The sequence below is a fragment of the Betta splendens genome, chromosome 3, assembly GCF_900634795.4.
Source record: "Betta splendens chromosome 3, fBetSpl5.4, whole genome shotgun sequence".
Lineage (NCBI taxonomy): Eukaryota > Metazoa > Chordata > Actinopteri > Anabantiformes > Osphronemidae > Betta > Betta splendens.
Genome location: NC_040883.2, coordinates 784,350 through 808,007, shown reverse-complemented (window position 1 = coordinate 808,007; position 23,658 = coordinate 784,350). Strand labels below are relative to the sequence as shown.

Genomic DNA, 23,658 nt, shown 5'->3' with positions numbered 1-23,658 from the left:
CGTCACAAGCTGTCCGCCTCGGCTGCACTTCCTTGTGGCGGCGGAAGCGCCGATGTTTACAAGTTTATCTTCCCGCGTTACGATAAACAGCCGAGGACGAAGAGCCAGCGGCCCGTCCGTGAGTCCCGGCGATGATTAAGACGGAGAAGATCCTGCACCTGAAGAACTGCCGCGGGCGGAAGGTCCGCGTGGTCCGGGAACATTATTTGAGGGAGCGGGTTCCCTGCTACAGCGCGCTGTGTCAGGCGGACTGTGCGCACGGTAAAGTCTCGCCGGCACGCGCACAAACACGCCAGGCAGTTATTACTCAGGTACTCACTGGCATGCGCGTGGCCGCTGCGCCTACCGGGCAGCTGGGTGGCACGCGCCCACGCGACACAACCAGCTTATAAGCAGCACGTGCGTTAAATAAACAATGCATACGCGTAAACAAGTTGATTTGTATGAAAAGGTGCGCGTGACGCAGGGAGAGGTCACACAAGCAGCCTCGTGTCTGAGCATAATGTGGGCGTGTCCATCAAACAGACGGCAAAGTGCTGCCTGGAGACCTGACCCACTACGTGGTGCCGGACGCCGCCGTGGTGGTCGACTTTCTGGAGGTGCTGGAGCTCAGAGAGCTGCGGGGCATCGTGTTCACGCAGACCGCGTGCCAGGCCGTGCAGCAAAGCAAAGGACGCAGGTACGTGAAGGCGTTAAAGCGCCGCAGAGGGTTCAACTTGGACCCGCACTTGGAAACAGTCCTATTCAAATGAACGCTTTGTGATTCCCTAAGGACTGCCTACCTGCGCAGGTGGGCGGGGTCAAAGGTCAGGCTCATTATGCCCCAGCTCTGCTGAGGAAGCTAAGTGAAATGTGCTGTGACGCTCCCACACAAACGCAGGAGCCTTCGACAAAGTGATGAACACTGTACATAAGGAGTCCCTCCAGACCTCGCTTCCATTTAATTTGCTCTGTCTTTCTGCTTATGCTGCTCTTTTCTAATGTTGCATCATTAATGTGATGAGGTCCGGCTTCTGATAACAGTAGGTGGATGTAGCTGCCGGAGCTCATGCTGATGCCATACTGTGCTAGTAATTGCAGTCTTGTGGTCACTTGAACGCACCGGGAGCCTGTAGGAGGGAGCGTGAGCGTTCTTCATGTTCATCAGACTCCTCGTCCGGCACTTTAAGCATAGATTAGATAGATTAGATAAGCATAGAAACCAGTTTATTTCTCATAAACTGGTTTCTTTAATCAGCAGTAATAGCTGTTATTTTAATCTTTAGGATTTGCTCCTTGAGAATGTCTCTGTGATATGATTTCACTGTGTGCGTGCGTGTGTGCGCGCGCGTGTGTGCGTGTGCGTGCGTGTGTGTGCGTGCGTGTGTGTGTGTGTGTGTGTGTGCGTGCGTGTGCGCGTGTGTGTGCGTGCGTGTGTGCGTGCGGTGGTGGTGTGGTGCGCGTGTGGCGCGCGTGTGGCGTGGTTGTGGTGTGTGCGTGCGTGTGTGCGTGTGCGTGTGTGTGTGCACGCGTGTGCGTGCGTGCGCGCGTGTGTGTGCGTGCGTGTGTGCAGGCAATACAGCCGTCTACGAAACCTCCTCAAAGACCCTCGACATGATTGTGTGCTGTTTGCCAATGAGTTTCAAGAGTATTCGTACTGCCCTCGCGAGCGGGGGGAGAGTCTGGAGACGTGGCAGAGCAGGTCAGTGCTCATCGCTTCACAGCCTGCAGAGGTCCCACAGCACAGGTGGTTTGATTGTGCGCATGTGTGTAGGTGTGTGTACTCTGCAGCCGCCTGGTACCACGACCACCTGGCCGGTGTGATGGACGTGGTGATGGTGACGGAGGACCAGCGGGCCGTGGCTCAGTTCAGCAGCCTGAGGTCCGGCGTGTTCGTCGTCTCGCTGCAGGTACGTGTCGCGTGTTACTAACGCAGGCACGCACACACACACATAGGCGGTTCTACGCCTGGTTCTGCGGTGCTCCGTTCTACGGCACTCTGTTCTACGCCTGGTTCTACGGCGCTCGGTTCTACGGCGCTCGGTTCTACGCCCGGTTCTACGGCGCTCGGTTCTACGCCTGGTTCTACGGCGCTCGGTTCTACGGCGCTCGGTTCTACGCCTGGTCCTACGGCGCTCGGTTCTACGCCTGGTCCTACGGCGCTCTCTTCTACGCCTGGTCCTACGGCGCTCGGTTCTACGCCTGGTCCTACGGCGCTCGGTTCTACGCCTGGTCCTACGGCGCTCGGTTCTACGCCTGGTCCTACGGCGCTCGGTTCTACGGCGCTCGGTTCTACGCCTGGTTCTACGGCGCTCGGTTCTATGGCATTTGGTTCTACGGCGCTCGGTTCTATGGCATTTGGTTCTATGGCATTTGGTTCTACGGCGCTCGATTCTATGCCTGGTTCTATGGCGCTCGGTTCTACGGCATTCAGTTCTATGGCATTCAGTTCTGCGGCGCTCGGTTCTACGCCTGGTTCTGCGGCGCTCGGTTCTACGCCTGGTTCTACGCCTGGTTCTACGCCTGGTCCTACGGCGCTCAGTTCTACGCCTGGTCCTACGGCGCTCGGTTCTACGCCTGGTCCTGCGGCGCTCGGTTCTACGCCTGGTCCTGTGGCGCTCGGTTCTACGCCTGGTTCTACGCCTGGTTCTATGGCGCTCGGTGCTACACCTGGTTCTACGCCTGGTCCTACGGCGCACGGTTCTACGGCGCTCGGTTCTACGGCGCTCGGTTCTACGGCGCTCGATTCTACGCCTGGTTCTATGGCGCTCGGTTCTACGGCATTCGGTTCTGCGGCGCTCGGTTCTACGGCATTCGGTTCTGCGGCATTCAGTTCTACGGCGCTCGGTTCTACGGCATTCGGTTCTGCGGCATTCAGTTCTACGGCATTCAGTTCTGCGGCGCTCGGTTCTACGCCTGGTTCTACGGCGCTCAATTCTACACCTGGTTCTGCGGCGCTCGGTTCTACGCCTGGTTCTATGGCGCTCGGTTCTACACCTGGTTCTACGCCTGGTCCTGCGGCGCTCGGTTCTACGCCTGGTCCTGCGGCGCTCGGTTCTACGCCTGGTTCTGCGGCGCTCGGTTCTACGCCTGGTTCTATGGCGCTCGGTTCTACACCTGGTTCTACGCCTGGTCCTGCGGCGCTCGGTTCTACACCTGGTTCTACGCCTGGTCCTGCGGCGCTCGGTTCTACGCCTGGTCCTGCGGCGCTCGGTTCTACGCCTGGTCCTGCGGCGCTCGGTTCTACGCCTGGTTCTACGCCTGGTTCTATGGCGCTCGGTTCTACACCTGGTTCTATGGCGCTCGGTTCTACACCTGGTTCTACGCCTGGTCCTGCGGCGCTCGGTTCTACGCCTGGTCCTGCGGCGCTCGGTTCTACGCCTGGTCCTGCGGCGCTCGGTTCTACGCCTGGTTCTGCGGCGCTCGGTTCTACGCCTGGTTCTACGCCTGGTTCTATGGCGCTCGGTTCTACACCTGGTTCTACGCCTGGTCCTACGGCGCTCGGTTCTACGCCTGGTCCTGCGGCGCTCGGTTCTACGCCTGGTACTGCGGCGCTCGGTTCTACGCCTGGTTCTACGCCTGGTTCTACGCCTGGTCCTACGGCGCTCAGTTCTACGCCTGGTCCTACGGCGCTCGGTTCTACGCCTGGTTCTACGCCTGGTCCTACGGCGCTCAGTTCTACGCCTGGTCCTGCGGCGCTCGGTTCTACGCCTGGTCCTGCGGCGCTCGGTTCTACGCCTGGTTCTACGCCTGGTTCTACGCCTGGTCCTACGGCGCTCAGTTCTACGCCTGGTCCTACGGCGCTCGGTTCTACGCCTGGTCCTGCGGCGCTCGGTTCTACGCCTGGTCCTGTGGCGCTCGGTTCTACGCCTGGTTCTACGCCTGGTTCTATGGCGCTCGGTTCTACGGCATTCGGTTCTGCGGCATTCAGTTCTACGGCATTCAGTTCTGCGGCGCTCGGTTCTACGCCTGGTCCTGCGGCGCTCGGTTCTACGCCTGGTCCTGCGGCGCTCGGTTCTACGCCTGGTCCTGCGGCGCTCGGTTCTACGCCTGGTTCTGCGGCGCTCGGTTCTACGCCTGGTCCTACGGCGCTCGGTTCTACGCCTGGTTCTACGGCGCTCGGTTCTATGGCATTTGGTTCTACGGCGCTCGATTCTATGGCATTTGGTTCTACGGCGCTCGATTCTACGCCTGGTTCTATGGCGCTCGGTTCTACGGCATTCGGTGCTGCGGCATTCAGTTCTACGGCATTCGGTTCTGCGGCGCTCGGTTCTACGCCTGGTTCTACGCCTGGTCCTACGGCGCTCGGTTCTACGCCTGGTCCTGCGGCGCTCGGTTCTACGCCTGGTCCTGTGGCGCTCGGTTCTACGCCTGGTTCTACGCCTGGTCCTACGGCGCTCGGTTCTACGGCGCTCGGTTCTACGGCGCTCGATTCTACGCCTGGTTCTATGGCGCTCGGTTCTACGGCATTCGGTTCTGCGGCATTCAGTTCTACGGCATTCGGTTCTGCGGCGCTCGGTTCTACGCCTGGTCCTGCGGCGCTCGATTCTACGCCTGGTCCTGCGGCGCTCGGTTCTACGCCTGGTTCTACGCCTGGTTCTATGGCGCTCGGTGCTACACCTGGTTCTACGCCTGGTCCTACGGCGCTCGGTTCTACGGCGCTCGGTTCTACGGCGCTCGATTCTACGCCTGGTTCTATGGCGCTCGGTTCTACGGCATTCGGTTCTGCGGCATTCAGTTCTACGGCATTCGGTTCTGCGGCGCTCGGTTCTACGCCTGGTCCTGCGGCGCTCGGTTCTACGCCTGGTCCTGCGGCGCTCGGTTCTACGCCTGGTCCTGCGGCGCTCGGTTCTACGCCTGGTTCTATGGCGCTCGGTTCTACACCTGGTTCTACGCCTGGTCCTACGGCGCTCGGTTCTACGCCTGGTCCTGCGGCGCTCGGTTCTACGCCTGGTCCTGCGGCGCTCGGTTCTACGCCTGGTTCTACGCCTGGTTCTACGCCTGGTCCTACGGCGCTCAGTTCTACGCCTGGTCCTACGGCGCTCGGTTCTACGCCTGGTTCTACGCCTGGTCCTACGGCGCTCAGTTCTACGCCTGGTCCTGCGGCGCTCGGTTCTACGCCTGGTCCTGCGGCGCTCGGTTCTACGCCTGGTTCTACGCCTGGTTCTACGCCTGGTCCTACGGCGCTCAGTTCTACGCCTGGTCCTACGGCGCTCGGTTCTACGCCTGGTCCTGCGGCGCTCGGTTCTACGCCTGGTCCTGTGGCGCTCGGTTCTACGCCTGGTTCTACGCCTGGTTCTATGGCGCTCGGTGCTACACCTGGTTCTACGCCTGGTCCTACGGCGCTCGGTTCTACGGCGCTCGATTCTACGCCTGGTTCTACGGCATTCGGTTCTGCGGCATTCAGTTCTACGGCATTCAGTTCTGCGGCGCTCGGTTCTACGCCTGGTCCTGCGGCGCTCGGTTCTACGCCTGGTCCTAGGGCGCTCGGTTCTACACCTGGTTCTACGCCTGGTCCTACGGCGCTCAGTTCTACGCCTGGTCCTACGGCGCTCGGTTCTACGCCTGGTCCTGCGGCGCTCGGTTCTACGCCTGGTCCTGCGGCACTCGGTTCTACGCCTGGTTCTACGCCTGGTTCTATGGCGCTCGGTGCTACACCTGGTTCTACGCCTGGTCCTACGGCGCTCGGTTCTACGGCGCTCGGTTCTACGGCGCTCGATTCTACGCCTGGTTCTATGGCGCTCGGTTCTACGGCATTCGGTTCTGCGGCATTCAGTTCTACGGCATTCAGTTCTGCGGCGCTCGGTTCTACGCCTGGTCCTGCGGCGCTCGGTTCTACGCCTGGTCCTACGGCGCTCGGTTCTACGCCTGGTCCTGCGGCGCTCGGTTTTATGGCATTTGGTTCTACGGCGCTCGATTCTACGCCTGGTTCTATGGCGCTCGGTTCTACGGCATTCGGTTCTGCGGCATTCAGTTCTACGGCATTCGGTTCTGCGGCGCTCGGTTCTACGCCTGGTTCTACGGCGCTCGGTTCTACGCCTGGCCCTGCGGCGCTCGGTTCTACGCCTGGTCCTGCGGCGCTCGGTTCTACGCCTGGTTCTGCGGCGCTCGGTTCTACGCCTGGTCCTACGGCGCTCGGTTCTATGGCATTTGGTTCTACGGCGCTCGATTCTACGCCTGGTTCTATGGCGCTCGGTTCTACGGCATTCGGTTCTGCGGCATTCAGTTCTACGGCATTCAGTTCTGCGGCGCTCGGTTCTACGCCTGGTTCTACGGCGCTCGGTTCTACGCCTGGTTCTGCGGCGCTCGGTTCTACGCCTGGTTCTACGGCGCTCGGTTCTACACCTGGTTCTGCGGCGCTCGGTTCTACGCCTGGTTCTACGCTCGGTTCTACACCTGGTTCTACGCCTGGTCCTACGGCGCTCGGTTCTACGCCTGGTTCTGCGGCGCTCGGTTCTACGCCTGGTTCTACGCCTGGTTCTATGGCGCTCGGTTCTACACCTGGTTCTACGCCTGGTCCTACGGCGCTCGGTTCTACGCCTGGTCCTGCGGCGCTCGGTTCTACGCCTTGTCCTGCGGCGCTCGGTTCTACGCCTGGTCCTCTGGCGCTCGGTTCTACGCCTGGTTCTACGCCTGGTTCTATGGCGCTCGGTGCTACACCTGGTTCTACGCCTGGTCCTACGGCGCTCGGTTCTACGGCGCTCGGTTCTACGCCTGGTTCTACGGCGCTCGGTTCTATGGCATTTGGTTCTACGGCGCTCGATTCTACGCCTGGTTCTATGGCGCTCGGTTCTACGGCATTCGGTTCTGCGGCATTCAGTTCTACGGCATTCGGTTCTGCGGCGCTCGGTTCTACGCCTGGTTCTACGGTGCTCGGTTCTACGCCTGGTCCTGCGGCGCTCGGTTCTACGCCTGGTCCTGCGGCGCTCGGTTCTACGCCTGGTCCTACGGCGCTCGGTTCTACACCTGGTTCTACGCCTGGTTCTACGCCTGGTCCTACGGCGCTCGGCCCCAGACACACACAAACAAACAGGCGTCGTAACGGGAGCGGCACTGGACTTGGTTTCATTTCTGATCACGTCTCTTGTAATATGTGTAATGAGACAGAATGGACACTAAATAGAATAATTGATGTCATTTAATCAGTTCGGTTGAAGAGGCCCTGATGAACTGAAGGACGACGCAGAGTGGAGCCTGAACCAGGCGGGGGTTTGAAGCGCCTGCTCCCGTTCTGGATCCTCGTCTGACGTGGTTGTTTCTCGGCCCTTTGTGGCGTTTTGAGCGAAGCGCTGCCTGAGGGCGCAGAGATCACAACCCGTACCCTCTGCTTTTGTGTCTTCTCCTTATAACGAAACTATGCATCGCATGTGACGCAATCATGAACTCTCTTTAGTTTCACTCTGAGGACGCCGTTGGAGTTGTGTGCTGTGTCCCTGCAGCCTTTCTCACATCCTCGTCTCTGGGCTGCTGCTTTTTCAATTAACTTAATTCCTGTAAGTGGGATTTTCAGTTGTCACCACTTGTTACTGCCGTCGCATCTCCTCATCCTGGCTTTATTTGAATGCTCTCAGCCAGTTGCTGGTGTTTACATCAGTGTTTCCTGTGTCTCCTGTACGTTTCCTGCGCTCGTCCTTCATCTGTATTCAGCAGCAGCACATCATGGATCGCTGAGGATCCTGGAGTGGTTCTGCGCTGCCTAATTGTCTTGCGTTGCCATGCCCTGTATTTTCTCCATTAATATCGCCCCATTGAGCTGCTTGACAAATAATATGCTATTGGGGATAATGAATGTAAAAAATGTCAGAAAACTGCAACTTTCACGGCAGGAGTAAAGTTTTGATGAAGTGGCTTCAGCACGACTCAGTGGACCGTTGAGAGTGGTTTTCACACGTGAGAAGCTGAGATGAATCACAAATAGTCTATAGAAACTCTGTAAACGACTTATTCGGAAAAAGAGCAGTCAGGGTTTTGCCGTATGAACGGCGGTCAAACCATTCTGGACAGAACACATCCCAGCGTAGTGAGTGGTTGCTGTGGGGGGCGACGCAGGTTCTCGGGTCACGCCTTCATCCGCCTGAGCCCAAATGCAGGCGATGAACCTTCGCCTGCTGCTCAAGCACGTTTCTATATTTGCCAGGAATATTTGCAGAGTTTCTGGCAACAGCTGGACGCAGCGCATGCGCTGTACCGCTCCATCCGCCAGGCGCTGCAGGAGAAGGAGGGCGAGGCCGTGGAGCGCCAGTTCCCAGAACACCGTGCGGCCGAGGTCCTGGAGGCCGGCGTCAGGTCTGGACTCTACCTGGAGGTAACGTGCGCCTGCTGGCGTGTTTTCAGAGGAACGGCCTGCGCTCAGAGCCAACGGCGCCTCTCCCCTCTGTCTCAGGGAACTCTTCACGTGAGCAAGCACCGAGCCCAGACTGAGGCCTCCGTCTCCACAGACGGCCTCTCCACTAAGAACACAGGTGCCTGAGCGCAGACGCCGCTGGAACCCGCTAACCGCTAACCTTCTTACCACCCACTGCTTCTGTCCCGGTCTCAGGCGTGGGCTCGTCGGTGCTGGTGTGCGGGTTCAAGAATCGCAACCGAGCCGTGCACGGCGACGCGGTTGTGGTGGAGTTGCTGCCGAGGAGTGAATGGAGAGGGAAGGTGACGGCGCTGTCCGGAGGTCAGGGAGACGATGGCGGCGGCACCGAGGGCGGCGGCAGTGGCGGCGGCAGTGGCGGCGGCGGCAACGGGCCACAGCCCACAGGTGGGTGACGCGCCGCGCGTGCTCCACGCCGCGCACGCTCCACGCCCCGCGCTCCACGCCCCGCGCTCCACGCCCCGCGCTCCACGCCCCGCGCTCCACGCCGCGTCAACCAGTGGTGTGTGGTATTTGGACCCACAGGCCGCGTGGTGGGCATCCTGCAGAGGAACTGGAGGGACTACGTGGTGACCTTCCCCCTCAGGGACCCGACCCAGAGCAGGAACTCCCAGCGCATCCTGGCTGTTCCCTGGGACCATCGCATCCCCAAGATCCGCATCAGTGCTCAGCAGGCGGATGCTCTGCAGGTGTGAAGCTGCGCATTTGCTCAGGAAAAACAAAGTCCAGGTTTCTTTGAAGCTGTTTGAAACTGGCTTGGCAGATCTGAAATCAGCTGAATGCATCATGTTCTTTTCTCAGGACCACAGAGTGGTGGTGCGCATTGATTCATGGGAAAGCACATCCCTCTATCCCAGTGGACACAGTGTCCGGGTTCTGGGCCCGGCTGGAGAGCTGGAGACGGAGGTCCAGACCATTCTGGTGGAGAACTGCATCCACGTGCCTCCGTTCTCAGACGCTCAGGTCAGAACACGCTTGTTACTGCGCACGCTTTAGTTTGATGACGTTACGCAGAAACCAACATGAAATGGACCTGGAAGCTCAGTCAGTGTATCTCCCTTTTATTAACTCATTTAGAGTTTACTCCTCTCTCACGTTTGAAGAAGTGTGATGAGTCCATGTTGTGTTTGTTACCACAGACTCAACAATTAGTGTGGATGTAAGTGCAGCCACATATTTAGCTTTTTTTCCACTCGACAGCTCAAGGAGACACGTTTCCTTTCTTTCCATGCAGATTATGGATGCCTCATATGGATTATGATTATTATTGTATATTTGAGCACCCCTGGAAAGGATCCATCTGTGAAGCCTCACGCGCTGTTTTCTAGACCTGACGCAGCCTCGTGAGTCTTTGTTGTGTCAGTAACAAGGCCTGCGTCTGTCTGTCCTCAGCTCAAAGAGATGCCCACTAACTCCCCAGAGGCACCGTGGGCCGTGGATCCTGCCCAGGTTCTACAGCGCCGGGATCTCAGGGAGTCCCGCTTGGTTTTCAGCATTGACCCACGCGGCTGCGAGGACGTGGACGACGCGCTGTCCATCTGCCGCCTCGGCAGCGGGAGGCTGGAGCTCGGCGTCCACATCGCCGACGTCAGCCACTTTGTCACCGAGGGCTCCCTGACTGACCTGGAGGCCCGGTCCAGGTGAGGAGCTGTGTGGATTCATAGACGCAGAGGCCATGAATGCACAAACCCAAACCCAAGTCACTAGTTTGTTGAACTTAATTTCCTGCTCGTTAGAGATGTCTTTCCAGCATCGGACCAGACACAGTGACAGAGGTTTGATAAGTTGTACTGTCTCTTAGGGCCACGACGTCCTACCTGGCGGACCGGCGCTACGACATGCTGCCCGCTGCTCTCAGCGCAGACCTCTGCTCTCTGCTGGGAGGAGCCGACAGGTCAGTGAGCTCGGCTCCGTCCCTGCGCTTTACAGGGTGCTGGATGCGTGACCGCGCTGTCTGTCACTCCAGGTACGCCATGAGTGTGATGTGGGAGCTGGACCAGCAGAGCCTCGCCGTCAGCAGCGTGTGGTACGGCCGCACGCTCATCCGCTCCTCCTACCAGCTCCACTACGAGCTGGCCCAGGCCCTGCTCAACGGAGAGCGGGCCGAGGTCCCGGAGCTGGCCCGGCTCGGCCCCGACCAGAAGGAGGCCAAGCTCTGCGGGCTGACGGAGGCTCTGGAGATGCTGACACAGGTGGCGAGACACCTGCGAGCACAGAGGGAGCAGGAGGGAGCGCTGGAGCTGGAGGGGGTGGAGGTGTGTAGACGTATCGTGCTTCCTCTTGATGTAAAGGACAATCGGTGCAGGGCTGCGTGTGCTCAGGAGACGGAACGTCTGACACTATGTGTAAAGAAGTAATTTCGGTGGAATGATGTAGCGGAGTGTGAGCACCGGGAACCTGGGGACAGTCTCCCCATTACGCTGGTGTTTTATTTACCGTTGTTGGTTGACCATCAGTCAAAGCCTGAGAGGAACTCTCCCTATAGTTGCTCTCTAATAAACTGTCTCTTTGTTTAGATAAGCAGGACTGAGTGTGTTGTATTGTAGCACATGTCATCACGTGTGCGTGTGTGTGTGTGTGTGTGTCGTGTGTGTGTGTGTGTGTGTGTGTATGTGTGTGTGTGTGTGTGTGTGTGTGTGCGTGTGTGCGTTCGTGTGTGCGTTCATGTTCGTCCCTCGGCAGGTCCGGGCCCAGTTGGATGAGGAGAGGAACATCACAGCCTTGGTTCCCCGTCAGCCTCTGGAAGTCCACGAAACAGTGGCCGAGTGCATGATTTACGCCAACCACTGGGTGGCGCGCAAGATCCAGGAGACCTTCCCCCATCATGCTTTGCTGCGGCTTCACCCTCCCCCACGACAGGAGTTCTTCAGTCAGCTGGTGGAATGTGCCTCAGCCAGAGGATTCTCCATGGACACCAGGTGAGCGCTTGGGTCAGAGTCTCTGTCACCACAGCATCACGACACTGAACACAGAAACCTGTCCCCTTCAGCTCCAACAAGGCCTTGGCTGCGTCCCTGGACCGGGCTGTGGACCCTCAGGACTCGACCGTGAACAGACTGCTGAGGATGATGGCCACCCAGGCCATGTCACAGGCTCTGTACTTTTCCACTGGCTCGCAGCCCCAGGACCAGTACTACCATTACGGTAACAGTTTAGAGCTGTAACAGTGAGTAGATTAAATGCACTTTGGCTGAAGGCTTGTGTTTCTTAGGTCTAGCTCTGGATCGCTACACACACTTCACCTCACCCATCCGTCGCTACGCCGACATAGTGGTCCATCGCCTCCTTACCGCAGCCATCGACGTGGACAGAGGTGTTGGACCTGGCAAAGCGTTAGCCGGTAACAAGGAGCTGGACGAACTCGCCCAGCACATCAACAAGAAAAACCGGGTCAGTGCTGTTGTGTGGTTTCATGTAAATAGAGCCAACTCGCTGAGCGCTGACCTGTGTCGGACCTTTCCAGGCGTCCCAGCGAGCCCAGAAACTGTCCACAGAGCTGTTTCAGTGCCTCTACTTTAAAGAAAGAAACCCTCAGACGGACAAGCGCTGCGAGGCTGATGCTGTCATCTACTCCATCCGAGACAATGGCGTGTTGGTGTTTGTCCCAGAGTAAGAGACCACTCTAAAGGAGCATTACCTTGTCTTCAAAGCCCAAATCTGTGTTCTTTGATCTTATCGCAAATCTCTGTAATTTTGTTCTCTGGCTGTGAAATGACCTAAAAGAGCTGTTCACTCTAGTTTCTTTCTGATAATTCTGCTGTGTGGGCCCTGTGTTACTAGCAGCGGTTTTGTTGGTCCTGGACTTTGAGCTGAAGCTGTGTCTGCAGGTATGGGCTGAAGGGCCCAGTCTACATGAGGAACCGGGAGGATCAGGTCGTGGCTGTAGCACCGGACGGCAGGTGTGAGTGGCAAAGCGGCTCAGTGCGGCGACACAGGGACCACATCGTCACCAGCTCGGCCTCCGGCACCTCCACCTTCAGGCTGTTTGACCACATCACTGTGAGTCACGACCGCAAGACTTCAGTGGTTTTATTACATCTGTCTGTGTGGTGACGTCTCCTCTCCACAGGTTCGTATTTCTGTCCACTCCACTCGCTGCCACGCAGACACTCTAAACCTTGAAGTCATCAGCAACAAGCCTCACCAGAGCACGCGGCTCCAGCAGCCTCACGCCCAGGGCCGCAGCCAGCTGGTCCAGGAGGTGGTCCGTTTGGCCCAGGAGGCGGCGCAGCAGCCCAAACTCTCTAAGGAGGAGAGGCAGTTCTGCCAGAGCAAAACTCCTAATCTGTACCTGCTCCTGGAGGAGATCCGAGAGCTGGCTCTCATGGACCTGGACGCCATGGCTCAGGTCTGTGCAACAAAAGCATAGAACAACACGCGCCAAACTCTGCTCACAGATGCTGAGCTTAATCTGAGTCAGGACAGACCTGAGCAGAAGAGACTTCACAAATTCTAGCTGATTCTGAGCACATCTCCATTTGTTACAAGTTTGTAGCTACTGAACTTAGTTTAACACAGTCATTAAACTGATTTCTGGCACTAACACTTGAATGTAACTGCTAACAGTCACATGGATGACTCAGTATGTCGTATATAACAGGAACCAGGCACCAAAATGCGTCTGACCCTAAACGTTACGGCGAATTAAGTTTAGTTTCTTTTTTATTGCTCATTGCTGCTTGTGTGGAAACCTTTTAGCAGGTTAAGGTTAGTATCACGGAGCTGGTAGAAGGGTTTTTATCGGTGATTTTAATAAGGCTTCTTTTTAGCTTGCTTATCAAACATTAGGTATCATGACTGCATCCATGTGTAGAAGCGTTTGGCAACATGTGATTTACATGATGGAAAATTAAACTTGTTAAAAATTCAGATTAACAGAGGTTAAATCTCATGAAAATGATACAGGTGAAACAATAAACACTGTCCAAAACAACTTAGGAAGTAAATGTTTATTGATTTGAAAACACTAACTATACTATGTCAAACACGGAACCAGAAATGCTGTAAGAGGAACTGTGGAATGTGTTTGAAATATCCTAACAAGGTAAAACATCACATGTGGAACCAACATGAAAACACAGGCCTGGGCTTGAAGTTGACTGTTTCCACTTATCAAACACAATTCTCCCACGAATGCTTGCTGTCAAGCTTTCAGGCCTTGTGGTGAAGCCTAAGCACTTCAGCATTAATCTCCATCCTCACACGTGTTGCTGCCTTGGTGTCCGGGGCTCAAACTCATCTCTTTTGCTTCCTTACACACTGTGGACTCAGCTAAAGGCTCAGAGTCTGTGTGTACAGGGTTATTGTCTGCTGGTTCAACGCGGCTGTCGACCGGCCCATTTAAGTCCTCCACTTTCTCTTCCTGATTGATAGAAGTGTTCAGGGCGTTTGCAGAAGAAACAGATTTGAGTCCATCTGCTGGTGTAGATGTCATAGTCTGGGACTCTGACAGGTCTGAAGAGAGAAAAAAATCATGCTTAGACCTACAAATTTAATTAAATATCTCTTAAAAAGTCAGAATTCTCAAAGATTCCAGTGACTTGGTTGTCCTTGTGTGCTGATGTTTTTTATTTTATAACAATGCAAATTTCACTGTGACCAAGTCTTTCTCTGTCATCATTGAGTGCACCGCTCACCTGTCTGCTGCTGCTGGCGGGCGAACCTCCTCTCCATGGCCCGCTGCCTGTTCAGCTCCATGCGTCTGCGCTGCTCCTCCGTCAGGGAGGGTGCTGGTGTGGAGTGGACTGGTCCTGGGTCAGTAAAGAAGGCCCCTCCTCCAGAGACATCAGGATCCCCAAATATTTGCATTTCAGGCGCTGCCACATCTTCACCTACGCAACAGACAAATGTCATTTTGGGTCTGTTGTAAATATTCTGCTTTTCTAAAGCAATTGTGTTTTTAATCCCGCGCCCTCTTTACCTAGAAGGTCTTCATGTGTCAGAGGCATGTCCAGTCGTATACGTTTCAGACAAGTCTGCCACAGGAGAAAGATGTGAAGATTACTTTACAGATGCACTGACGAAAACCTACATTTGTTCTAGGAATGTCTGTTAACATCTCACCTGCACTTCCTTCTTCTGCCCGAGCTTCTCCACTTTGTCAATAAAGCCTTCAAACTGTAGTTTAGGGTACAACCTGTGGGCCCAGTTCTCCATCTTCTGCATTAGCAGCCGCAGGTTCTCAGCCTGAGTCGACAAAACACGTCAAGAGTCTTTGGTAACTGTGGTGCGATGTCTAATCACACCTGTTGTCGGCACATACCTCATGTCCTTTGCCTTTAAAATGCACATTTTCAAACAGCGTTCTCAGAGCAGGAAGCCCTCTTTCTGAGATTAGCCTAAAGAAAATGTCAAGAATTATTTTTATTCATTCTTGAAAAAAATTCTTTATGTTAAATATTTTTCTTGTTCTCTTGTGTTCATTCAAGCTGTTGTAAGGTGCAATGTCCCTGCTGTGGGACTAATCATGTATATTTAAAACTACTAATCGATTTCTGCAAGATGAAAAGTAAACTAGTCCTACTACGATATGGAGATGGCTGTAAATAAACTGAACCTCTGTTTTGCAGTAAGGTTACGCATGTGTCTATACCTCTGAGCATCCAACTTGGGCTGTGGTCTCTTCACTCCCCTCCTTTTAGCAGCAGGGACCTCGGCGAGCTGGGACGCCTCTCCTGCACCAGCCACACCACATACCAGGGCAGGTGAGGAAACCATAATCTCTCAAAGCAAATAATTATGTTGTGTATGTTTATGCAGGTTCTCACCATTTCCAAAGGGGTCTGCATCGTCTTGTGCTGCCTGGCCTGGGGAGTCAGGTGGTGGGAGCGGAGGGAAAGCTTCATCCTCTAGGCCGTCATAGTCAGGGATTGTGTGATGACCACTTTTTGTTGGCATTGTGTGTAACTTTTGGAGAAAAGCAGCAGTTCAGCAACATAACTTAAACTGTGTCACTTCGACTGTTGCCACTGCTAAAAGGTGGAGCAGCACACTGTAGCGGTGTTTATTTCACAATGGTAATTATTTATTAAGTAAGTTTGTATTTTTAAGCTCCAACTTAATATTTACAACTTTGTTAAGAAAGAAAGAAAGCCTTTATTTGTCATTACCACATACAATGTAACAATGAAATTGGTCTTCTGCATCTAACCCATATCTATCTATCTATCTATCTATCTATCTATCTATCTATCTATCTATCTATCTATCTATCTATCTATCTATCTATCTATCTATCTAATATTTGCTTCAAGTTTGGCACAGGGGGCACCTGCCAGCCTTTTAACACATTTTTATCAAATTCGTAAAAAGTACTATATGTGCTTACTCAAAGTTTGTCATCATACCTGGCTGATTTGCTAAAGATTGACCCAAATCCACAGCTCAGTTTTGTTAACAGCTTGATTGTTGAATGCGGTTGAACTGTTACTAAAGGACGATAGAAGCCGAGGTGTTTTATGAAACTGCATGTCTGACACAGGGCTCTCCAATCTCACTTTTACCCCATTAAGGTGCGCTAAATGGGCTTTTAAACAGATGCCTGAACACCAAAGTGCAGCATTAAAGCACTGGGTGGCAGATTCATGGTTCACTCAACATAGCTGGAAATGAGAAGGGAATGCGGTTGTGCTTGGGTCTGAAACCTTTATGACTAATATGGCTCTTCCACGGGACCGTTCAAATTCAGATAATGAAATAGTACTTTTATCAGGGTTTCTAGTTGTTTGCTGCCATGAACCAGGCATTAATAAGAATAAGAAAACCTTTATTAGTCCCACAGTGGGGAAATATCATTAGCATAAAAAAATGACTGCATCATAAGATCCTGACAGCAGGAGTCAATGTTTGTGTAATTATAAAACTCAGCACTGGGAACAAGAGGTGACATCAATTATTTGTGGATTTAGGACAAACCTATAAGTAAAAGTTTTATCTGACGTTTCTGTCGTGTATATTGATTTTTTTATTCATTACAGGCTTTTTCATTAAATTTCTGTAATAATCAACAACGCGCCCTACATGATCCGTGTCCACTCGACCCTGACGTCATCTGTGTGGTTTAATATTTGGTAGGACGACCACGTCAATCATCGTTCTCCCTGTGAAGCCCCGCCCCAAAGACAGGAAGGCGCTAAACTTAACTGAGACCAGCGCTGCCACCTGACAGAAATTACTTTGTCTTCGCCCACACGCGTAAAACGTGACGTCACATTTTAAACTCTTTTTAAAACGTTGACAAAAGCTGCTTTATTTCTCAGGAACGTTTGTGGCTGAAACAGAAAGGCGCTAACGCCGCGCTGCTAAGCTAACAACTAACTGTGAATAACGCGACAGTGAATTGGTTGTGTCGGCGAAGTGATAAAATGTAAGCAACGAATCAACATAAGCAAAAGCCCAAAATATCACAACCAGTCATAATAGGTCACAGTGGCTTGAGAAGGTTGAAGCAGCTGTACCCGTGAATGCGTCTTACCAGAACGAGAAGCGGAGGGTCGGGAGGGCAACGCTAGCAAAACCAACTTCCGGTTCAGAACCAGGGGCTTTCAAAATAAAGTTTAACGGAAGTTCTCCATAAGTAGCATCAGCATCCCGCATTTCCTTGAGTTCTAACTCTAATACTTCCTGTGTCTCAATCAATTTTGATTAAATACATTTTTGAGAGCGTTAGGTGTGACACTAAGTGACTGTCTCTATGTGATGCCCTGGTGACCCGGCTCTCACCGGACCGACAGTGCGAGATGGGCTCCAGCAGTTTATCATCAGAAGGAAATTATTAGGGTGTTAAAACAGTATGTTTGTTGCACGATCTGTAATTTGTGCATCGCGTTTTATGGATAAACAGCTAGTTTCTATAAGCCAGTGGTTCTTATCCTTGTTGGAGGTATTGATCCCCACCAGTTTCATATGCACATTCACCGAACCCTTCTTTATTAAAAAATAAAATTATTATTTTTTTATTCAAGACAGATATACGTTTTACTGGGTTACAAAATGAATCGTGCATTAACATAATTGTGTTCGAACAACAAAACCAAATACAATGCATGAACTTACAAATTACATACATAATTTTGATCTTTTGTAGTACTACCATACTGAAAATGGTTATAATTTTAACTTTATGTATTCCAATAATAAAACCTACAGTACAGCTACAGCTAAAGTAACAATGAATATTTACTGTTTTCTTTTACATGTTTTTAACACACTTTAATTTCCGATACCACATTAACGCCGCAGCAACGGCAGAAGGTTTTGGCCTCGGTCATTCTGTCCACTACCGTCCATGAAACGTATGGTTTATTCACCAGTCTCTGCACCACTGGAGTTTTTTCTTTTACTAGTTCAGTTTGCTTCGGTTTTAAAATCACGCTTGCTTTTGTCGCGATGCTGGATCAACTCTGCAACTGTGCAAGCAAACGCGATCATTAACCAATCAGCAGCGCTGCTGATGTGATAGACAGAGGGGTGGAGCCAACCAGCTACGAGGGAAAACATTTTCTGGTGATGTGCGCGTCAATCAAAACATGACGAACAGCAGTGTCAAAACTATCGTATATTGGCTCTACGATATCGTGGATCGTACAGATCCCAACACTATCGTATAAATACGACAATTATCGTAAGTCTCGCAACACGTTAGAGCTCTAACGCGTGGGGGCAAATAGGGTTTAAGAAACACTGCTATAGCCTATAGGTTGAGTAAGAGGATGTCTGGGACTCTGCTATGATAACATTCAAACCAGGGTCATAAACCTAAAACTGCTGGTTGAGCCACAGGTAGTGTTAGAGTTAGAATTAGTATTAGTACAGATAGAAACATTTGATCTCAGTCTTTTATTTTTACATTTTACAAAGCTGTTGACAATGAGCCACCATGTCTCTACTGTAGCCTTTCAAATGTAGCTACATTCAAAACCACACGAGCAGATAAATAAAAAGCCTAAATATGCCTGAAATAATTCCTTTAAAGTCATGACCACTTCTGGCTGCGGTGACTTCATCATAATGATCTGAGTTCATTCAAACAGAATAGCAGGACGTCAACAAACCTCTTGACAGCATTAGAGTCACTCTGAGTAATTTGGTCTCCTGTTAAAAACTACATGTCATCTTGTGTATTGTGTGTTTTAGAGCCGTCCACGTAGCAAGAACATGAAGAAAACTGCAGTGAGGAGGATGCAGAGCGTGCACACTGTAGGAACCACAATCTCTGTGACCATCTCCATGTGGCCTATCAGCGGATCTGTACAGGAACACAGATATGGAAGTTAAGTAAATCCCCACCTTAAATCCCTGCACATGGTTCCTGTGGACTCAGACTGGATGACCAGTCCCACAGAGCAGACACCTGTTCAGGGGCCTCACATCTCCAAGGTACATCACATGCAGTGACACCCCCAGAACATTTCCAATGAGGGGGCCAGAGAAAATGGTGGCATACCAAATTGGGCTTCTAATGATCCGACTGAGTTCAGCAGATGGCTTTCGATGCATCCTCTTTGACGCTTTTCCATTAAAACAATAATAAACATCACTTCACTTTTACCTCAATTTTGAGAAAAACAAAACACATTATGCACATTATTGTCTGTTTTAATTTTATTTATTATACCTTACTGCTTATTGTCAACTGCTTCTTCTACTTCTTTTTATGTCAAAGCACTAAACGTTGTGTGGGACATTATCGCCCCCACAGGTGGAGGTTGGTTTTGCAGCTCCCAGCCAGCTGAAACTGAGGGTGTATATTTATGTTTTCTCCTTACTTAATAATTTGCTTGTGATTTATTTATTCACTGGGGATTTCTTTTGTATTTATTTATTATTTGTATTTATCTATTGATTGAATGTTTTTGTAAGGTGTGTATGCACTGAATGTGATGGAAGCTTATCTGGGGGGCCCCAGGGGGGGCATGGCCACCCCTGGGGGCGCCACTGATCACATGATCATGAAGACAGAGTAGAACTGAGTAACACAGTGCTCATTAGCTTTTGTACCTAAACTTCATCATGCACTGGCCAAGACTTTTGCATTCCTGCATGTTCCTGATTTTCCTGGGATTTTCTTCTAGCTGGAGGGGCAAAATAAGGAAACGTCCTGTTAGAAAGTGGTATAACAAGCTTTTGACAGAATTCTCCGTTATTTGGCCCCACCTAGCTTCTAATAGCATAAACCTTAATGCTTCATTGTACTAACCTGCAGCCAGGAGTTGGTTACTTGAAGAACAAGTCTCAATAGCTTTCCTCTTCCAACTCTCCACCTGAAAAAGCAGCATCATTTGTCCAGTGAGTCGAGGTCCTGATCGTAGAGAGTTCAGAAGGCAGGTTGTTGGTGGAGTTTACCTCTCTCTGATTGGGGAAGCCGTTAGAGCTGATGATGCGTTTGTAGTACTGGACAGAGGCCTTTGGGTAGCGCGGCTTGTTCTTGTTCCTGAAGTCCACGTAGAAGAGACCAAACCTCTCAGTATATCCTTCATCCCACTCAAAGTTGTCGAGGAGAGACCAGGCGGTGTAGCCCTTCACGTTCACCCCGTCCTTGATCGCTGTGATAGAGACAGAGGAAGAACTGTAGAAGGGCGTTTGGCTGCTGAATATGAAAGGTGACGTGTGCAATGCTGCTTTGTCTTTGTGATGCTGGTTCACCTTTAAGCATTTCATTGATATAGTCTTTGAAGTACTGCATCCTCCAGTCATCGCAGAGGTCCGTGCACAGCATTTTCTCTGATATTCCGTTTTCTGTGACGTAGATCATGGGGTTTCCGTAGTGAGTCTGTAGAACAGACACTCACTCATTAGTGAATCATCTGAGGCCAAGCGCCCTTTAAAGTCCTGGTGAAAGCAGGTGGAACAGAGGTTATAATAAAATATAAGTTCAGTTTTTGCACCTTGACAAAGTTCAGCAAGCGTCGGAAACCCCAGGGAACAGAATAGAGCCATTCAGAACCAGGATCGGGCCACTGAGGGTCGACCAGCTCGGCAAGGTCACGGTCTGAGAAGTAGCTGTCCCCAAGGCCTGATGGGTAATTCTTCTGCGTGACGTAGCGGGTGGTGAAGTGGCCGAGGCCCAGGAAGTCGCAGGTCCCTTTGTTGTGACTCTTCTCCTCAGGTGAGAAAACAGGCAGCCGCGACGCTCCCAGGCCCTGCTGGCCGCTCTTCCTGCCTACGGGCCAAAGGCAAGTGTGCAGTGAACCAATGCAGCTTCCAGGTATCGCAACGTCCTTCCTTAGACTGTGGAAGCGGATCGGCCTAGAAGTGCAGTCTAAAGGTCGGCACATGTCTAATCACCTAGTATTTCAGCTTTGAGAATTATCTGTAGTAGCGCCACTGCTTTCACATTGTCAGCAAAGTCTCTTGCTCTTGAACAAATAAAGAAGAATAAAATATAAAAATGTATAAAATGCATAAATACATGCAAGATATCAAAGATCTCATGATGGTGTTAAGCTTGAATAAAGACACAGGCCTAAACTCTCTGGACCCTCAACTAATGGAAATACGTCAAATCCCAATTTGACCGTAAGTGAAACCTGAACAACATCTTCGTCCTCTAACTTCATTGAAACATTTGAACTGGTGTGGAGACCCACCGATGTAGTCCTTCATGACCTGGGGGTAGTCTCCATGGAAGACGGGGGCAGCGAACCAACCCAGGTGGAACTGGAGGTAACGCTCTGCTGCTTCAATGTCCCTCTGGTTGGTGACGTCCACGGGTTCACCCCAGTCGGCCGTCAGTGAGATCCCAACGAAGCCTGAGGTAGACGGTGGCAGTCAACAGGGTCCAAGCACCACACACACACACACACACACACACACACACACACACACACACACACACACACACACACACACACACACACGCCTGAACCTTTTTGCCTGCTTCTCCACTGGAGGTCGTACGTGTGCCACACCGTAGCGTGGGCCTGTTGGGGGCAGAGGGTGCGTCACTCCAGTGGAGTGTGTTGTGCGGCGCTGGGTCAAACTCAGATGTGATGCGTTCAGTCCTACCTTGATGATGTTGTGGGCAGCTTTGTAAGCTCCAACTCCCTTCAGCTTGAGTCCCGGCGCGTGTTCTCCGGTTTCATATCCCTCCACAGCGACTGACTGCCCACAGCAGAAACACAGGTTCCTTAAAGGCCGCGTGCTGACATCATGCATCGCGCTCACGTCAGCTGACCTACCCACGGATTGCTGAACGTCACCCAGTACTTGACTCTGTTTCCAAACCTTTCAAAGCACAGATTGGCGAAGTCGTTGAAGTATTTGACCAGGCTCCCGTTCTGCCAGCCGCCGTATTTCTCCTGTAAGATCTGAGCAGGAGAGAAAGCGCATCAACACGCGCCTTGTGGCCTCGCGTGGCTTCACAGAGTGGTTCCTTACCTGCGGTAAATCCCAGTGGTACAGAGTCACTACAGGGGTGAGCTTATTGTCCAGCAGCAGGTTAATGAGGTCATCGTAATATTTGATTCCTTTCTCGTTGATGTGATCGCCTGAGAGCAGAAGCATCAGGTAAATAGAGGCAGTGGCAACATGTCGCAGCTCAAGTTCTGGAACCGTGGGAAGCGGGTCGGCTGCTGCGTTATTATCGAGGCTCATACAGAAGCTCCGGCCCAGTTTGTGGTTGGATCAGTAATGCATCCATGATGCCATCACATACAAATACTGTGAAAGTGAAACCATTACTTTTCAGTCCACTTGGTAAAATCCTTGGCCAGGAGATGGAAAAGCGATAATGGTTCAGCTTCATGTCCTTCATCAAGTTAATGTCCTCCTGTGAAACCAAGAGCCAGAAGCAGCACGTGGTCATTAACGTAGCTCGTCAGGAAGAAGAAAGAAGAAGAAGAAAGAAGAAAGCCTTGATTTGTCATTATCACATCTGTTACAGTGTCACAGTGAAATGCAGCCCAGCTGCCTGGGCTCCACCCGCGGCCCGGAGCTGGAACCACGAGTCTGACTCCAGGACGCACCTGGGCTGAACAGAACAGAACCGCAGACGTTCCGCTCTGTACCATCACCTTGAATTTGTAGTAGCCCTCACACGAGGAGTCTCCTGTGTCATTTGACTGTATCGTCCCCTTTTTGTGGACAAACGCGTCCCAGATGCTGATTCCTTTGCCGTCTATGTTCCAGGCTCCTTCTGTTTGATAGGCAGAAGTGCCTGCTCCCCAGGAGAAACCTGCAGCGAAGCCAAACACCAGCGATCACATCTGTGCTCAACAACGGACACGCTGCAGCTGCGTTTCAGCCTACACTTTGCAGGCTGGTGGTGAGTTTAGAGATTAGATTCAGCTGTACGTTCTGTGGTGTCCTACCTGTTGGGAAGGTGCCGTAATAGAAAGGCGTTCTCTCTTTTTTGCTCCAGTCAAAGTCCTCGCTGGATGAAACACACAGCAGCAGGGCAGCGGTCAGGATGCTCTGCAGCATCGTCATCTCTGGGAAGCAGCTCGCGTCGTCACTCACACCTAAAAGGAATTCATTCTAAGTTATACTGGGAAATAGCTGTAGCACATCAGCCACACGTCTGGTTCCCAGTTTCGCCCCAGACAACGAGCATTCTCATCCTAACTCCAACAGACCTCAGGATCATCGCTCATAAATCCATGAACAAACTAGTCAGTGTCGCCTCATGGAAACGTGTGATCTAGTCTAGTTTGCTTTGAGCCAGCTGTAGGACACACTGACACAAAGCGCTATCAGGGACAGGAAGTCGGCCAGCTTGTCCAGCGCTGTCAGGATCAGAGACATTTCGAGCTGCTGCCACAGAAAACCTGCATTAAAAAGTCAAATCTGTGAAGGTGCCGTGAGTCCTGCCAAAGCTGGACGCTTTTGTTCCCCACATCTGTTGTCAGCCGGTCTCTCCCAGAACCACATATAGATGTCTGACCTGCTTCATTTGTCTCCTCTGGAAACTGCTCCCAAATGCAAGAAACCCCCCCACACGTCTGGACTGGATGAAACCCAGCGGTGTCTCTGGGCGGTTCACTGCCAATGTTACAGAAACAAAAGGGTGAAGCATCCAGGACATGTCCATCTATTCACTCACGCTGAAAGCCGCTCCATTGGAAGCCAGTGAAGTGTGAGCGTAAATGTGCTGGGGCAAACAGATCTTTTAGAAAAAGACCAGATTCTGACACTGTAAGCAAAGTTAATGTCAGTGAGCCGGGTTCATGTGCAGCTTGGACCTATAAGAGCTGCATTCACCCATAAACTGGAGAAAAGAAATGAAAAAGGTGAAGTAATAGCACTAACAGTGGACCAGATGTGCAGCTGTTGTGGTGGAGGGCAGCCTCATCACAGGTGCTTTGTCTGCGCTGCATTGT

General features: G+C 52.1%; 3 protein-coding genes across 5 annotated transcripts; 1 reads left to right on the top strand and 2 right to left on the bottom strand.

Moving 5' to 3' along the window:
* The first annotated feature begins 9 nt into the window (after positions 1 to 9).
* On the top strand, positions 10 to 13,274 carry dis3l (DIS3 like exosome 3'-5' exoribonuclease). Its single transcript, XM_029144303.3, has 18 exons — positions 10 to 261; positions 526 to 679; positions 1,553 to 1,681; positions 1,754 to 1,889; positions 8,117 to 8,284; positions 8,363 to 8,441; positions 8,519 to 8,728; positions 8,867 to 9,030; positions 9,143 to 9,304; positions 9,734 to 9,981; positions 10,143 to 10,235; positions 10,308 to 10,596; positions 11,024 to 11,259; positions 11,331 to 11,485; positions 11,553 to 11,731; positions 11,805 to 11,950; positions 12,169 to 12,340; positions 12,411 to 13,274. Exons 1-18 carry the CDS (start codon positions 132 to 134, stop codon positions 12,708 to 12,710), a joined length of 3,150 nt encoding a protein of 1,049 aa, XP_029000136.1. The 5' UTR covers positions 10 to 131; the 3' UTR covers positions 12,711 to 13,274.
* Position 13,275: 1 nt separating this feature from the next.
* On the bottom strand, positions 13,276 to 16,969 carry tipin (timeless interacting protein). Its single transcript, XM_029144304.3, has 8 exons — positions 16,815 to 16,969; positions 15,109 to 15,247; positions 14,934 to 15,015; positions 14,604 to 14,679; positions 14,405 to 14,527; positions 14,262 to 14,316; positions 13,978 to 14,172; positions 13,276 to 13,795 (listed from the first exon to the last, which is right to left on the bottom strand). The coding sequence occupies exons 2-8, from the start codon at positions 15,236 to 15,238 to the stop codon at positions 13,527 to 13,529; spliced, it is 930 nt and encodes a 309-aa protein (XP_029000137.1). The 5' UTR covers positions 15,239 to 15,247; positions 16,815 to 16,969; the 3' UTR covers positions 13,276 to 13,526.
* Positions 16,970 to 18,330: 1,361 nt separating this feature from the next.
* On the bottom strand, positions 18,331 to 23,338 carry lctla (lactase-like a). 3 transcript variants are annotated; one of them, XM_029144555.3, is made up of 14 exons: positions 23,223 to 23,338; positions 22,651 to 22,800; positions 22,354 to 22,514; positions 22,022 to 22,109; positions 21,719 to 21,828; positions 21,520 to 21,648; positions 21,347 to 21,442; positions 21,207 to 21,261; positions 20,929 to 21,090; positions 20,227 to 20,501; positions 19,985 to 20,111; positions 19,685 to 19,884; positions 19,539 to 19,602; positions 18,331 to 18,587 (listed from the first exon to the last, which is right to left on the bottom strand). In XM_029144555.3, the coding sequence occupies exons 2-14, from the start codon at positions 22,766 to 22,768 to the stop codon at positions 18,472 to 18,474; spliced, it is 1,701 nt and encodes a 566-aa protein (XP_029000388.2). In that variant the 5' UTR covers positions 22,769 to 22,800; positions 23,223 to 23,338; the 3' UTR covers positions 18,331 to 18,471. The 3 variants fall into 3 exon arrangements, with proteins under 3 accessions (XP_029000388.2, XP_040925979.1, XP_055363415.1); XM_041070045.2 differs by lacking the exon at positions 23,223 to 23,338 and adding an exon at positions 22,915 to 23,202; XM_055507440.1 differs by lacking the exon at positions 23,223 to 23,338 and adding an exon at positions 19,340 to 19,413 and having other exon boundaries at positions 22,651 to 22,884.
* Between the last annotated feature and the right edge of the window lie 320 nt (positions 23,339 to 23,658).